This window comes from Pogoniulus pusillus, chromosome 26 (assembly GCF_015220805.1).
Source record: "Pogoniulus pusillus isolate bPogPus1 chromosome 26, bPogPus1.pri, whole genome shotgun sequence".
Lineage (NCBI taxonomy): Eukaryota > Metazoa > Chordata > Aves > Piciformes > Lybiidae > Pogoniulus > Pogoniulus pusillus.
In genome coordinates this window covers 5261330-5276704 of record NC_087289.1, presented here as the reverse complement: position 1 = coordinate 5276704, position 15375 = coordinate 5261330, and the positions used below count along the sequence as shown (strand labels likewise).

The following is a 15375-nucleotide window of genomic DNA, read 5'->3' as shown; positions in this document are numbered from 1 at the left end:
CTAAAATAACACCTGGAACACAGAGAAGGTGCATTTTCTTACTTGTAAGCCAGGGTTTTTTTCCAAAATCTTAGAATCATAGAATCAGACAGGTTGGAAGAGACCTCCAAGATCATCCAGTCCAACCTAGCACCCAGCCCTGTCCAATCAACCAGACCATGGCAGACCAAGTCCCTCATCCAGGCTTTTCTTCAACATCTCCAGGGATGGTGACTCCACCACCTCCCTGGGCAGCCCATTCCAATGCCAACCACTCTCTCTGCCAACAACTTCCTCTTAACATCCAGCCTAGATCTCCCCTGGCACAGCTTGAGACTGTGTCCCCTTGTTCTATTGCTGGTTGCCTGGGAGAAGAGACCAACACCCACCTGGCTACAGCCTCCCTTGAGGTAGTTGTAGACAGCAATGAGACCACCCCTGAGCCTCCCCTTCTGCAGCTCCCTCAGTCTCTTCTCACAGGGCTGTGCTCCAGCCCCCTCATCAGCTTTGTTACCCTTCTGTGGACAAATTCCAGTATCTCAACATCTCTCTTGAACTGAGGAGCCCAGAACTGGACACAGCACTCAAGGTGTGGCCTGACCAGTGCCGAGTACAGGGGAAGAATAACCTCCCTTGTCCTGCTGGCTACACTGTTCCTGATACAGGCCAGGATGCCATTGGCTCTTTTGGCCACCTGGGCACACTGCTGGCTCATGGTCTTTGAGTTAACAACAAAAAAAGACTTTTTTCCCACTTTCACAGCTTCCTCCTCTCTAAGAATGGTTTTCTGGCAACCATTCACAAATCACAGCGTTCTGCACCTGCAGACTGACATCTGATACCAAACTGTAACTCAAAAGTGACTCCAATAATATTTTTAATTATACTGTCTAGGAGGGAGCCAAAATAACAACAGAAGCTGTGACAAGCCACAGATCCTGTACAGTTGCACCAAACTGTATTTGAAAAAGACCAAACAACCCAGACACTAAAATATCTCCCAGTAACATAATCTTGCCAAGAGCATCAACTATTGGTAATTCTTTAATTTGTTAAAACCATCTCAACTGCAATCAATATTCTTCAACTTAAAAATCAAAAGAGTTAAGAAAGCTTCCAAAGACAATCCAAATTATTGTTTCTTGGTAACAGCCATTCAACTTCATTTTCCTTCCACAGGCATCACTGCTCATCTGTTGCCACACCTTTAATATGATACAGCTCCAAAACAAATATATTTTTCTGAACTACTAAAGATTTTAAGAGGAACCATTGCACAAAACTACCTGCTCCCTTCAGCACTTTTATTCTTTTGCCTAGAGGAGAAAATTGTTACATTTTTATGTAGCTGTGATGCACACATTTGAGTCTGAATTTTCCAATGCATGACTTTCACACAGAGGAAAGCTGGAAGCACCAGATCATGAAATATAAATCTACTCATAATTTGCTTGCTTTTCATAGCCCAGGGGGGAAAATTTCCAGTGATGAAAAAGTGTCTTCCAACTACAGCCAGCAGGAGAAACTACATAACCAAAATGCCACATAACTCCTGAACTACAGCCTTGGCAATTAAGAAAAAGGGTGTAATTTACAACATAGAATACTAGAATCAGTCAGGGTTGGAAGAGACCACAGGGATCATCCAGTTCAAACTCCCCTGCCATGCCCAGGGACACCCTACCCTAGAGCAGGCTGACCACAGCCCCATCCAGCCTGGCCTTAAACACCTCCAGGGATGCAGCCTCAACCACCTCCCTGGGCAACCCATTCCAGGCTCTGTGCTGGACAACTTCCTCCTCATGTCCAGTCTGAATTTCCCCACCTCTAGCTTCGCTCCATTCCCCCTAGTCCTGTCACTCCCTGAGAGACTAAGAAGTCCCTCCCTGATAGAGTAAAAGATCCCACTCCAGCTTTTTTGTAGGCCCCCTTCAGTTACTGAAAGGCCACAAGAAGGTCACCTCAGAGCCTTCCCTTCTCCAGCCTGCACAGCCCCAGCTCTTTCAGTCTGTTCTCATAGGAGAGGTGCTCCAGCCCTCTGAGCATCCTCATGGCCCTTCTCTGGACACGCTCCAGCACTTGCCTGTTACATCAATTACAAACACTCATCTTTACTAAGGAGAGGGAGTCAAAGAGAGGAATCACAAAGTCTTGATATATCTTGCATTTTTTACAACACTACCTTCTCACATAGAAATAATGTTACTAAAAAAGGAGAAGTATTAAATGGAAATTTCTCTTATTGAAAGAGGAGGAAGCTTTCATCGTTGACATGTAGCTGACCCCTGCACTGCCCCATTCCCCACCCTGCATTCTTGCCATATCTTCATACTTGTGCAGATGAACCAGGGAACTACTATCCAGATAAAAATTAATATTCAGTTCCAGTGCTGAGTCAGGATAGGGGAAAAGGTAGGAGTGCCTTCCAGAGGCAGGTCACATTTATGTTACCCCGCAGCAGTGAGCAAACTGCACATGTAACAGGAATCAGGGACTAACACTGCACATGTGGCTTCTCTCCTTCCTTCTCCCAGAAACAACTCCCAGCTCTAACAGATGCTTTCTACATCTGATAATCTTAAAGAGGAAGGAAAAAAACAATCTCTGGATCAAATACCAACCAGTCCCATAACTCATATGTGCAGGGGAAAGAATGGAAAGTAAAGGACAGAGGACTAACTCCCTGGTTTAGGAAGATCTAGCATACAGTAAAGCTCAGGACTCTGCCGAAGGAAGACAATGGCATTAGGCAGCATCCAAACTACTGCAGTATTCTTGTCTACTCTCTCACTTATGTAATTGTCAAGCCTTTTGACTCCAATTTCTAGGAGCAGCCAAGGAGTTACATATATGCACACAATGCCACAATAAGCTTTTCTCTCCAAGTGAGATTGGTTCTTATTCCTTACAACACCTTGCCTACATCTCTAACATTTCCTGAACTTGTGACTGCTCTTTCTGTCTCTCTAATCTCAGCCCATCCTCACATACTTTGCTAGAAGAAGTGACTCCAGCCAGCTGGATCTACTGCATACAAAGCGGCAGAGCTCTCAGCAGAGGAGCTGCAGGTCCCAAGAGTTGCTGTCAGACAGCAGGGCTCCTTAGGTGACAACAAAACCTGGTGCCTAGGAGAGGCAGTAGCTACCCTGTCTCCTTACTTACCTGGTTTCCATAAAAATCACTGTTCATTTTCTAAACTGACATCTTCCCACATTAATGCTTGCTCAGACTAGAGCAGATCTTGACAGACAGGTAGGTCACACTTCATCTTCTCTTGTACAGCAGCCTGACACTCTTTCCTGACTCTATCCTTCCCTGAAACAGTGGAAGGGGGACTTTGAACTCATCCATAAGTCAAAGAAGGGACAGAAGCTGAACACACTTCCAAACGTTTGATTTCCTCTGTTCCTGTTAGCACAGGGGGCATACAGAAGCTCTGACGACCATTCTGCAATCCTTCTCTTTACAGACAAACTGCAAACATACAGGAGAGCTGTAAATTAAGCTCAGCAGCCACACAGACAGCTCTGGAAGTCATACAGGCATTAAAAATTTTCAGCAAGTGGGTAAAAAGCCAGACTGTAGCAGGTTAATCAGGTAGGGTAAACACATTAAACTCTCCAGGACACCCTCAAGAGCACATGCACTACTCCACCCAAACTTGAAGTGCTTCAGTATGTCAGATTAATGACTTGCAACTATTTATAAAGGGCTGTTTTCAGGACTCTCTGCCATACTGCTCTACATTCATGTCCTGCCTATTAATTTTCTTTGCATTTCTCCTTCACTGATAAAGTAAATATACTCCAGCAGTTAAGTATGTCCCATGGATCCCATGTGACCTCAGCAGCATCCTGCAAAAGTAACCTCTCAGATCCAAAACTTTCATGAGAGGGGCCTCAAGTAACCTTTAGGAAAAATCCAAGCCACTGCAACCTCCAAGGCACAAAACAGACCTACAGTTTAAGGATGACCTGCATAGATTCAATACCGTCACAGTCCCTGTACTTGTACAAAGCACAGAACTTGCCCAAGTAAAAGATAATTAGGCCCAAATTAACTTAGGCCCAGTCATGTGGTTACTTCTTTTTAATCAGAGTATAGAAATATTGCCTTCAGGAAAGTCCACAACAAGGAAAAAAAGAGTAACTTCTGAAAATTAAAACCTCACAAAGATCTTTCTACTTTTCAATGAAAGTGTAATGTAATACAAAGAACAAGACAGCAAAGAAAACATCTGGAACTCACTAGGGGAGATGAGCCCAACCTTCTCTTTAACTCAGTCTAAAATGACACCAAGCTAGGAGCAGGTGTTGATCTGTTGGAAGGTAGAAGAGTCCTGCAGAGGGACCTAGACAGGCTGGATGGGTGGGCAGAGGTCAGTGGGATGAGATTGAACAAGGCCAAGTGCAGGGTTCTGCACTTTGGCCACAACAACCCCAAGCAGCACTGCAGGCTGGGGACAGAGTGGCTGAGAGCAGCCAGGAGGATACATCAGAATTAAACTACAAGTCCTATTACCAGGCCCTCTTCCATTTCTAGCACATATCTATGCTCAACCATACTTAGCTCCAGCAGGCTAGCACTAGCTATTGCCAGGATAGGAGGTCTGGATTTCAAAGGGTTTTTTGCCACACATCACTAGTTTGCTTGTCATTGCATTCCACTGCTATTATAGCTACAATTATATTCCTTCTACAGAATATCCTTATTATATATCTCAACATTTACCTTTATTGTACTGTCCATTCTCCTTCTGTTGTACAAGTAGGATCAGTTCAGGAAAATTTCACTATGTGTTTGTTCCAGAAACACAGACTGAGAAATTCAACCAACTGGCAAATCCAACCAAGCCAGATATTCCTACTGGAATAGGATCCTACTGATCTTGGTTGGATCAGCCAATACCTGATGCTTTTTCATTGGAGAGCAAGAATAAATGAATCAATAATAAATAAGAATTTCCTAAGTGTACAATGCACAACATTGCACAGAGACTTGAAACTTTTAGCTGACATTAAAAGATACTGATTCAGCCTTGAAGTATGAGATACAGTAACTCCAGTCTAAAGGTATTAACATGAAAATAGAAAAATCAGACTGCTGGTTTTATGTAAAATCAATATATAAATACCCAAGTGATATGCCTGAGAAACACTCAGGTCTCAGGATCCAGTTCATTACTCCACAAAGAGGAATAAGCAGAGAGAAAAAATTCAGTAGCTCTATGCCAGGTTCTCAGGCAAACATTCATAACATGGGAGTGAAAACAAAGTTTTGATCATTGCTCTCCATCCTGGCAAATGGGCAGGAATGGAACAGAAGGAATCTGATTTCCAGCTCATCGTTCAGTACCACCATGACAACATGTTGCTTTAGGATAAAATAAAACATAGCATGAAAAGGACTTTCAACTTCTCTTTTTGGTTAAAAAACACAGAACAAAAAGAAAAGCTATAAACAAAGACTCCAGTTGAGTTCTCTCTACTTTGCCTTTGACTGACCAAAGAAAGAGAAGAAATTTTGTCATGTAGTTTGTAAATTAGGCCTGACAATGCAGCCTAAACAATACTGTTAGAGAGAGGAAAAAAAATATACAGCCTGAAACAAGCCATTTATTAAAACAGTTTCTGGAACCCTTTAAAGGCCTGGTAAAACTTTCAGCTAGTCCCTGAAACAGCTAAGTGAAAAGACTGACAGCTTTACAAATGCTAAGATAGATGTCAGGCTGGGTCAGTGCCTTTGAGCAGCCTGTACTTCAGCCATGGAAATAAAGAATGGTCATAGGAAAAATATGCAACTTCCTGTGCATCTATACATTGTTTTTACACAACTCTTTCAAAAGTTGTTTTTGAATGTGGAATATAAACAATGTTTCCTATCATAAAAAGGATGAACTGCAATGTGACTGCAGCTCTGCAATCAATCTTGGCAGCATGTTCTTCCAATAAATTATGCTGTCTCCTTACAGTAATTCTAATGATCTTCAAAGCATTAGCTCAAAAGGATACAAATAAAGTAAGAAGCCGAGGAGTCTGTCTGGCTTTGAGAGTCAGAGACAGGAACTGTTCCAATCTTGTCCTCAAATCCAGCGTCCAAGAATCCTTGAAAAGAAAAACAAATGATGACAGCTGTTCGCAAAATACATACGCTCTGCTCGGAGTAGCACCGGCTGAATCACTGCAACCTTCTGCTAGTAAACAAGGCAGCTGGCATTGCACCAAGGTTTTCCCTTTGCTGTGAATGGAGTGAATGTGTTTGCTAGCCCCCCATAAAGGTGTACAGAATCACAGAGCATTAGGGATTGGAAAAGGACCTCCAGAGTTCAAGTCCAGCCTCCCTGACAAAGCGGAATCGTCTAGGGCAGGTCACACAGGAATGCATCCAGGCAGGTTTTGAAAGCCTCCAGAGAAGGAGACTCCACAGCCTCTCTGGGCAGCCTGTTCCAGTGCTCTGCCCACCACCAGGAAGTGTCTCCTCACGTTGAGGTGGAACCTCCTGTGTTCTAGCTTGTACCTGTTCTTTGTCCCACCACTGGGCACCACCGAAAAGAGACTGGCACCTTCATTTTGACACCCAGCCCTCAGATATTTATAGACATTGATGAGATCCCCCCTCAGCCTTCTCTTCTCAAGACTAAACAGTCACAGGTCTCTCAGCCTTTCTTCACAGGGTTGATGTTCAAGTCTCAAAATCATCCTTGTAGCTCTCCATTGGACTCTCTCCAACAGATCCCTGTCTGTCCTGAATTGGGGAGCCCAAAACTGAACACAGTATTTCAGGTGTGGTCTCACCAGGGCAGAGCAGAGGGCAAGGACAACTTCCCTAGACCTCTTGGATATGTTTTTCTTAATGCACCTCAGGAGTTAGAAGAAAGTTAAGTATTAATCCTACTCAAGAGCTGTAAAAACAATGTAGCTTTTATTTCAAGTGTAAAAACATCAAACAGCATTGGTGCCTTGTATGCACATGGAACAATTGTCCCTAAATTAAAAGTACCTTTAAAATACAAACAGTGTGAGAAAAAGTTCAAAAGGTGATCAATTTCTTAGAGTAGAAAATGAGTAATTTTACACTGTTCAGCTTTCAGAAAGTAACCACTGATTCCTAACAATATTGTAAATTTTGTCAACACCTATTGCAAACATTGTGACATGACATCAGTCATCAGGGTACAATGTTTCTAAAATAAAGATCTGGGAAAAAACAACTCACATATGAAAAACAGAACAAATCACCACTAACTGCAATGCTGTCTTCTGCCTGACGTCGTGTCTCATAAGCAGAAGAAAACAGTACTTAAGGACGAGCCAAACTACACCTCAAAACCCACTGAATACTCATTTCCTCCATTTCAAACCTTCAGTTAACTGGTTTCTGTTTGACAAAAAGCTAGTCAACAAATGAAAACCCAGAATCATAGAATCAACCAGGTTGCAAGAGACCTCCAAGATCATCCAGTCCAACCTAGCACCCAGCTCTAGCCAGCCAACTAGACCATTGCACTAAGTGCCTCATCCAGGCTTTGCTTGAACACCCCCATGGATGGCAACTCCACCACCTCCCTGAGCAGCCCATTCCAATGGCAAATCACTCTGTGAAGAACTTCCTCCTAACATCCAGCCTAGACCTCCCCTGGCACAACTCAAGACTGCATCCCCTTGTTCTGTTGCTGGTTGCCTGAGAGAAGAGACCAATCCCCACCTGGCTACAGCCCACCAAACAGTAGAAGCTTCCCAAATTTACTGCTGTATATATTGCAAGCTGCTCTCACAGCTCAGATTTGCCCTTATTTCACCATGCTGGAGAGCATACAGAATTTACTTGCTGTTTTTCCCAATTCAGTATGCAGACAGTGGTGCACAGCAGTATGCTGTATATTACCAAAGGAACCATGTCTCCTACAGAGAGGAGTGTGTATTATTTTTCAAGATGTATTACACAAACAGATAGGAACTGCAGCTATATAAAGCATCAGATGCCTGAGAAAAAAAAATGATACCCTAAGAACACTGCTTAGTAGACTAGTGACTCACTGCTGTTCTTTCTCAAACATAAAACAATCTGTGTTTCAACACTAACATGGAATGAGCTGTACAATTCCCACAAGAAAATATGAGTGACTGCAGACTAAGAGCTTAGACACTGGGTTACTATGAATAAACCTGAGGATTTTGCCTTAGATAAGGCATTAAAAACAAAACAACCCAACAAAACCCACCACCAAGCTGCTAAGTATAATTAAGTAAGAGTAGTCATATGCCATCTCTGAGGTCAACCAGGACACCTCATTATTTATAGTCAGTCCCAAAGGAAATGGCTCTATATGTCTTTTTTTGGTGTTGAACTGGAGCTCCTCATCAGCTGCAACATCCAAAGTCAGCCTTAGGGTAAGTACCACTTAAGCTTTGATTTGATATCTAAAGGTCTGTGGCAGCAATGCAGGCTGAAGATAACTCCTCCCACCACAACTGCCTGCAGCTGCTTAGACAAGTCAGCACAACTGTCCATGTGGCAGGATGGTGAAGCATTTCAAGCAGGTATAGTGTTGCAGAATTAATGTTACAACAGATTTGTGTACATTTGTGTACACAGGGAGCTGCACACACACACATTCACAGACAATAAAACAGATCAGTTCCTTGACCCAGTCCAATTGCAAGCACATAACCAGCTGTTGCCAGCGCAACCATGAAGTTAGGGCACAGTTTTACTTTGCAAAGTCAGCAAATGAAATGGTGGCTGTACCTTCCCCCCAGGCATTGCCACACCAACATTTTGGAATCAAATCACAGCTCTGGACACAATCTCCTAACGATTCTACCTGCACTGTCCCCAGAAAGCAGTCAATGTCAGAGTGTTTTATTACTCCTTCATCACTAGAATCAACATGATGATATTCTAGCTATTCTGAGCCTGCAAATGAGCACACCTGCAATGAGATTATTTTGAAGTTTAAGCAAACTAAAGTCTACACTCTCTTCTTGCCTTCTACATGCAGGCCTAAGAACTGATCTCTGAAACAGCCACTCAAAGGCAGAGGCAAAAATACATTGAAAAATAAAATTAATCAGTGGCAAAAGCCACCAAATCCCCAAGCACAGCTGTGATCTTGGAGCAGTTTGGGGTTTTGTGGAGGGACAGAGGGGAAGGGTCTCAGAACACAGACACCACTCATTTTCTGTTCCAGGAAGATTACTCATAAATTTGGTTTTTAATTCTCTACTTTAAATGAAACTGCTTCAGTCTCTTTATGCCTAGCTATAGCACTTTAAATTCAGCTACAGATACACAGATAGCAGGGTTGGGCTATAAAACCAGGCAAGTGGAGTTAAGCAACTGCATAGCCAGGAATATTTGTATTTCTGGGTTGTTTGGAAAGGATGAAGCAGCAACTCCTATTTAAGGACCTGATCAACACTCTTACAACCCTTCCCCCATCAAACAAATGTTCTTCTATGATTGCACACTTTTTGTTAGAGGTAAAAATAAAGGTGATTACCAAAGTGAACAACATTCAATATTCATCAACCCAAGAGAAAAATAATCATAAATAGCATTTCTGTAAAACAGACACTTACCTGGAAAAGTTCTTTAAAAGAAGGATGTACCATGGGGTTTGGAACAAAAGGCAAAGCATAAAAGGGAAGAAACTCTGTAGCCTGGCTCAGAGCAGCTCCTTTTGTTTCCAGGTACGCCTTAAAATGAGAAATCCTTTCCTCAAGTTCAGCTTTGTCCTAGGAAATAAATCAGCAGCATATTTATTTTTAAAGCTGCCACTCTCAAGGCACTGTAAAACTGGTAAACACAAACAGAGACTTAAATATATTAGCACCAGGTCTGAAATCTCAGAATATTCAGTTATCTAAAAAGCAACATTAATTTAAATAGAAATCACTAAATCTTGTTTTCACCACTCAAAAAAGAAAATGTACACCAATGTTGTCACTTCTGTCATCCGAGTCCAGCAAGGGAGGGACAGCTGCTCTTTGAAGGTGCACTGTTCCTGCCCACTTCAGGCTACATGTCCAAAGCAGAGTGACGTTTTCATACACAAGGCAGAGAGGAAACACTTACTTTAGATATGCTTTAATTCACTGTGCAGATCTGTAAAATCCACTTACACAGCACCAGGAAGAGGAGCTGGCACAAAGCACAGACCCAAAGCTCCTTAGAGGCTGGAAGACACACTACAGGCATCATCCAGATCTCCCTGTAGTAGCTGACAGGTGTAAGGCAAGAGGTATTACACCCTGGGTGACTCCAAGGGGTTGGATTAGATGACTTTCAGAGGTCCCTTCCAACACAGACCATTCTGTGAAATACCTCTTCATGAGAGAAAGTCCATTTGACAAAGACTTCACTTTATGACAGCTTGGAATTATAGTATTCACTGTAACACACCGAGATGGTTAAGATTCATTTCTCCCACATCATCAGAAATGTATTTCAACACACAGCTTCAGCACAAAACAGGTGTTTTAAGAATCTCAACATGGGCTACAACGAGAGGTGTGAAAGAACCAACACACTGGTATTTTCTGAGTTAAAATGGAATCACAGAACATTATAGAGGTTGGAAGGGACCTTCAAAGAGCATCGAGTCCAGCCCTCCCTGCCAAATACTTGAAGAGCTCCAAGACAGGGATACCTCCAACTTCCATCTCTCTACTTCACAACAGAAAGAATCTGATTCAACTAAAATGCAGACTGTGGCCCAAAACCTGGCTACATATTCTGGGAATTCTTCTTACTAAACATTCCATCCTCGTGCACAGTAAAGACCAATAAATGAAGTAAAACAAACCAATCAATCTGAAGTTGGAAGCGTGAATTAAACTTACAGGCTTCTCCACAGAGTGTTTCAAGAGGTAGGTGGCAAAGTGGATGTGAAGATAGAACTCCAGCTTCTGAGCAGCTGGTTCATTGTCACGAACTGAAGGCGAAATATGCTCTTCCCAGAGCTGGAAGAAAACTTTCTGCTCACCACTGTCAAATGCTACAAGCAGATCTTTCTGCAAAATGGAAAAGTATTCAGTGAAAACCCAAAACCAGGAGAGCTCCATTTATTCAACAGTAGGTTAGAGAACAAAGAATTCTCCACTTATCTTAAATATCTTTAAGAGCCTCAATCAATGACCAAGACAAGAAGCAAAGCCTAAATTTTGAAGCATATTGATCTGGAGACCTGTTTTTACCACAAGATAAAAATAAATGCCTATGGTATGTGGAAATTAGTCCTATTAACGTGTGGCAAGGTAAAAACCTAAAATACTGTGAACCAAAACTAGCATCTCAGGTTCAAAAACACTAGAGTTGTGCAAAACTTGAAGAGTAAACTGAACTGGGAGAGGACTGCTAGCAGACTTCTTAAAATAATTAAGAATCTGTTCAGACAATCTCACTGCTGCAATAAATCACACAGGGGTTATTGGCCTTAAACTGGTTTTAGCATTACTCAGAGTAAGTGTAAACGATGCATTACCTGAACAGGCAAAGCTTGTGAGTCTCTTGAAGAAACACCTGCTGGTTTGGGTAGTGTCTTCCCTTTTATTTTACATTCTTTGGTAAATACTTTGACTGTTTCTTCAAATTCAGCAAAATCCAAATACTGTAAGACAAAACCACAAAGGAACGTTCTTTTACAAGAACATTATTAATGCTTAAATGAGTGAGCCATGAACTGCCAAAGTCCTTCAAAGTTTCTCTGTAGCAGGGTTCAAAGATACAAAAATTGCATAGTAACAAATTAAGAACTGGTACCTCACGTGGGAATCAAATACTGTCTCTCAACTAAATTTCCTTCCACATCCTAGAGAATGCTACTGACAAATACTGATGCCCCTCAATTCTGCCAGTAATTTCATCCAACCAAAGAGAAGAAAAAAAAAGAACTGAAATCCATGAATGCTATACCTTGACTGAAGAAATGAATCCTTGCAAAGTGTGTTCTCAGAAGGCAGAACTCTTAAGTGCAACTCACCTCCACAGCAGCAATTAGGTTTAAGTCAAGTCACCCATTGGATGCTGTGCATACCAAATTAACAACCAACTAATCAAGCACTGCTCTTCTGAGAAAGAGATGAACAGTCTAGCCTCCTCTTTTCACCTTGTACAGTCATTATATTATACACAATTTTCACCTTGGGAGTCAGTTATTGACTGCTCAGACATCACATTTCATTTGGAATGGGCTGCCCAGGTGGAGTCACCATCCCTGGAGGTATTCAAGAAAAGCCTGGCTGAGGCACTTAGTGCCATGGTCTGGTTGATTGGACAGGGCTGGGTGCTAGGTTGGACTGGATGAGCTTCGAGGTCTCTTCCAACCTGGTTGATTCTAGGATTCAACAAGTCTGCAAACTTCATCTGGAAAGCCAGTTGCCAGAGAGAACAAAAAGCAATCTATTTTCTTTACAACATGTTAACATAATCATTACTACAATACTGTTTAAGTACTTAAACTTCTTTACCTGAGGTTTCTTAAACCTCTTTTCCAAGATCCACAGAAAGATTTAAGCTGTGTATGATTAAACCATGCAGATCAGCAGTATCAAGACTTTGGCCTGGGCTTTGTCAGCTCTTGGGCTTTATGTGCTTCTGTGATTTTATATGCACATATGTATGGAATCAGGAGGCAGCAAAGGAAACTGTTAATGATCTCACCTTTCTCACAGGTTGGACTTGAGGCCCAAAGATGTCTGTGATTCTAATCAACTTAATGAAATGAAAGACTCATTTGCAATTAACAATAAATAAGTCTAGATTGATTTTATGTCTGAGTGCTGCCACTGAATGGATATTTTGCCCTTTGAATTTACAAAGCATGTCAGAAGACAATATGAATTCACACTATAGCAAACACTTGGCCAAGCAAACATCTCCAGAATTTAGGCCCTGGTTACAATGCCTGGCTCTGAACACAAGCACGACATCTTGCCTTGCTCCTTTCAACAGCAATAAAAAAAGGAAAGAAGAAGATAAAAAGAGATAAAACCAACCTCTCTCACTAGTTCGAGTAACTCAGCTTCATAAACCAGAACGTCACCCATCGCCAGGCGTTACTGGTACTTCTTATGGTAGATAACCCTAGATAAACCGTGCAGAAGGAGAGTGTCAGCAGACAGCACAGCACAACCACGAAGTTAGGGCACAGTTTTGCTTTGCCAAGTCAGCCAATGAAATGGTGGCTGTACCTTCCCCACAGGCACTGCCACACCAACATTTTGGAATCAAATCACAGCTCTGGACACAATCTCCTAACGATTCTACCTGCACTGTCCCCAGAAAGCAGTCAATGTCAGAGTGTTTTATTACTCCTTCATCACTAGAATCAATAGGATGATATTCTAGCTATTCTGAGCCTGCAAATGAGCACACCTGCAATGAGATTATTTTGAAGTTTAAGCAAACTAAAGTCTACACTCTCTTCTTGCCTTCTACACGCAGGCCTAAGAACTCATCTCCGAAACAGCCACTCAAAGGCAGAGGCAAAAATACATTGAAAAATAAAAATAATCAATAATACATTGAAAAATAAAATTAATCGTAGATAACCCTAGGTAAACCGTGCAGAAGGAGAGTGTCAGCAGACAGCACAGCGCTCCGTACCGCCCTGCCCTGCACCACGCACCAGCCATCTCCAAACTCAACCGCATGAGGAAGACCACCCGCTCCCCCTGGAAGGCACCTACAAAGCCGTTCCGAGGCCGATTACCGCTAGGCTGCGGGGTGCTCACGTCGGCTCCTCACGCATCAACCCACGGATGCAGCCTGCCGCCCTCCCACCCGCCTCCAGGCTGGGACAGTGAGGCGGCCTCCTCAGGGCCGACAACGTGCGGCCCCCCCACTCCTGAGCCAAACAGAGGGGAGGTAAGCAACAACCCCGGAGTGCCACCGGCACGGCCGCCGCATGGCCTACCTGGCCCGTGGCTCCGCGCCGCCGCCTCTCGTCGCCTTGGCAACTGCGGTCCCGCTCCGCGCCGGGGACCCTCCCGCTTCAAGTGGCTGCGCTCAGCCAATCCGAGGCCGGGAATTGTGTCACGTGACGGGGCGGTGCACCACCCTTCCTGCGGGCAGCGCCCCCTGGCGGGCGGAGGGTGGGAGCGCAGCCCCCCGGCGGTGTGGTGCGGTGCGGTGTGCTGTAAACGGTGCGGAGCGCTGTTAGCGGTGCGGAGTGCTGTTAACGGTGCGGAGCGCTGTTAGCGGTGCGGAGTGCTGTTAGCGGTGCGGAGCGCTGTAAACGGCGCAAGGGGAAGAGTTTGGGGCGAGTTAATTTAAAAAAGCCATCTGTTGCACTTTTCCCCCTGGGCAGGCCAGGAAAACTACACACCGCCTTGTCTATGGCTTGTCTGTAGGCTTGCAGTTATCAGATAGACAATCACATCATTTCTCAGTCAGCCCAGCCACGTTGGCTCCTGCCACCCCCCCTCTGCCCTCTCTGAGGGGATGGAAACGGGAGAGGAATTCCCACCCCGGCTAAAACAGCCAGTAGTCAAGGCCACCTGCTTCACTTACCTCACCCTCTGGAAAGTTCCACTGAGAGAGAACTTGGGCAATAAAAGCCAGAGTCTGATATATCCTTACCTCATGGACCAAAACAAACAGGAGGGCTGACCAAGTGCCTTGGTGTTAACAAACCTGTTGCTAATAACACCACGTTTCTAGAACCCACACTAACCTCAAAAGCTAACCTCAAGAGAGCCAATGGCATCCTGGCCTGGCTCAGGAACAGTGTGGCCAACAAGACAAGGGAGGTTCTTGTGCCCCTGTGCTCAGCACTGCTCAGGCTACACCTTGAGTGCTGTGTCCAGTTCTGGGTCCCTCAATTCAAGAGAGATGTTGCAGTACTGGAAGGTGTCCACAGGAGGGCGACAAAGCTGTGAGGGGCCTGGAGCGGAGCCCTGTGAGGAGAGGCTGAGGGAGCTGGGGGTGTGCAGCCTGCAGCAGAGGAGGCTCAGGGCAGAGCTCATTGCTGTCTACAACTACCTGAAGGGAGGCTGCAGTCAGGTGGGGTTGGGCTCTTCTCCCAGGCAACCAGCAAGGGAACAAGGGGAGACAGTCTCAAGTTGTGCCAGGGGAGGTCTAGGCTGGATGTTAGGAGGAAGTTGTTGGCAGAGAGACTGATTGACATTGGAATGGGCTGCCCAGGGAGATGGTGGAGTCACCATCCCTGGAGATGTTGAAGAAAAGCCTGGATGAGGCACTTAGTGCCATGGTCTGGTTGACTGGCTAGGGCTGGGTGCTAGGTTGGACTGGATGATCTTGGAGGTCTCTTCCAACCTGGTTGATTCTATGATTCTATGATTCCAGGTGGCTCAGAGCCACTTCTCTCCACCATGACCATTTTCCATCCAAGCCTTAACTTTCCAAGGGCAGCGTGGGTGAGCACAGCTCATG

At 44.1% G+C, this 15375-nt stretch overlaps 1 protein-coding gene across 3 annotated transcripts in view; it reads right to left on the bottom strand.

The window, feature by feature from the left end:
• The window catches only part of ARMC9 (armadillo repeat containing 9), a 70192-nt gene extending 56269 nt beyond the window's left edge, over window positions 1-13923 (bottom strand). For 2 of the 3 annotated variants that reach the window (XM_064164904.1, XM_064164906.1), the window contains exons 1-7: window positions 13898-13923; window positions 12978-13065; window positions 11465-11590; window positions 10824-10994; window positions 9561-9716; window positions 5991-6083; window positions 4711-4735 (exon numbers count right to left, since the gene is read on the bottom strand). In XM_064164904.1, the coding sequence (XP_064020974.1) occupies window positions 4711-4735; window positions 5991-6083; window positions 9561-9716; window positions 10824-10994; window positions 11465-11590; window positions 12978-13028 (622 nt within the window). In that variant the 5' untranslated portion in view covers window positions 13029-13065; window positions 13898-13923. Of the gene's footprint in view, window positions 1-4710; window positions 4736-5990; window positions 6084-9560; window positions 9717-10823; window positions 10995-11464; window positions 11591-12977; window positions 13066-13670; window positions 13800-13897 lie in introns of those variants that run through there. The other variant, XM_064164905.1, reaches the window with a different exon arrangement.
• Window positions 13924-15375: the final 1452 nt, after the last annotated feature.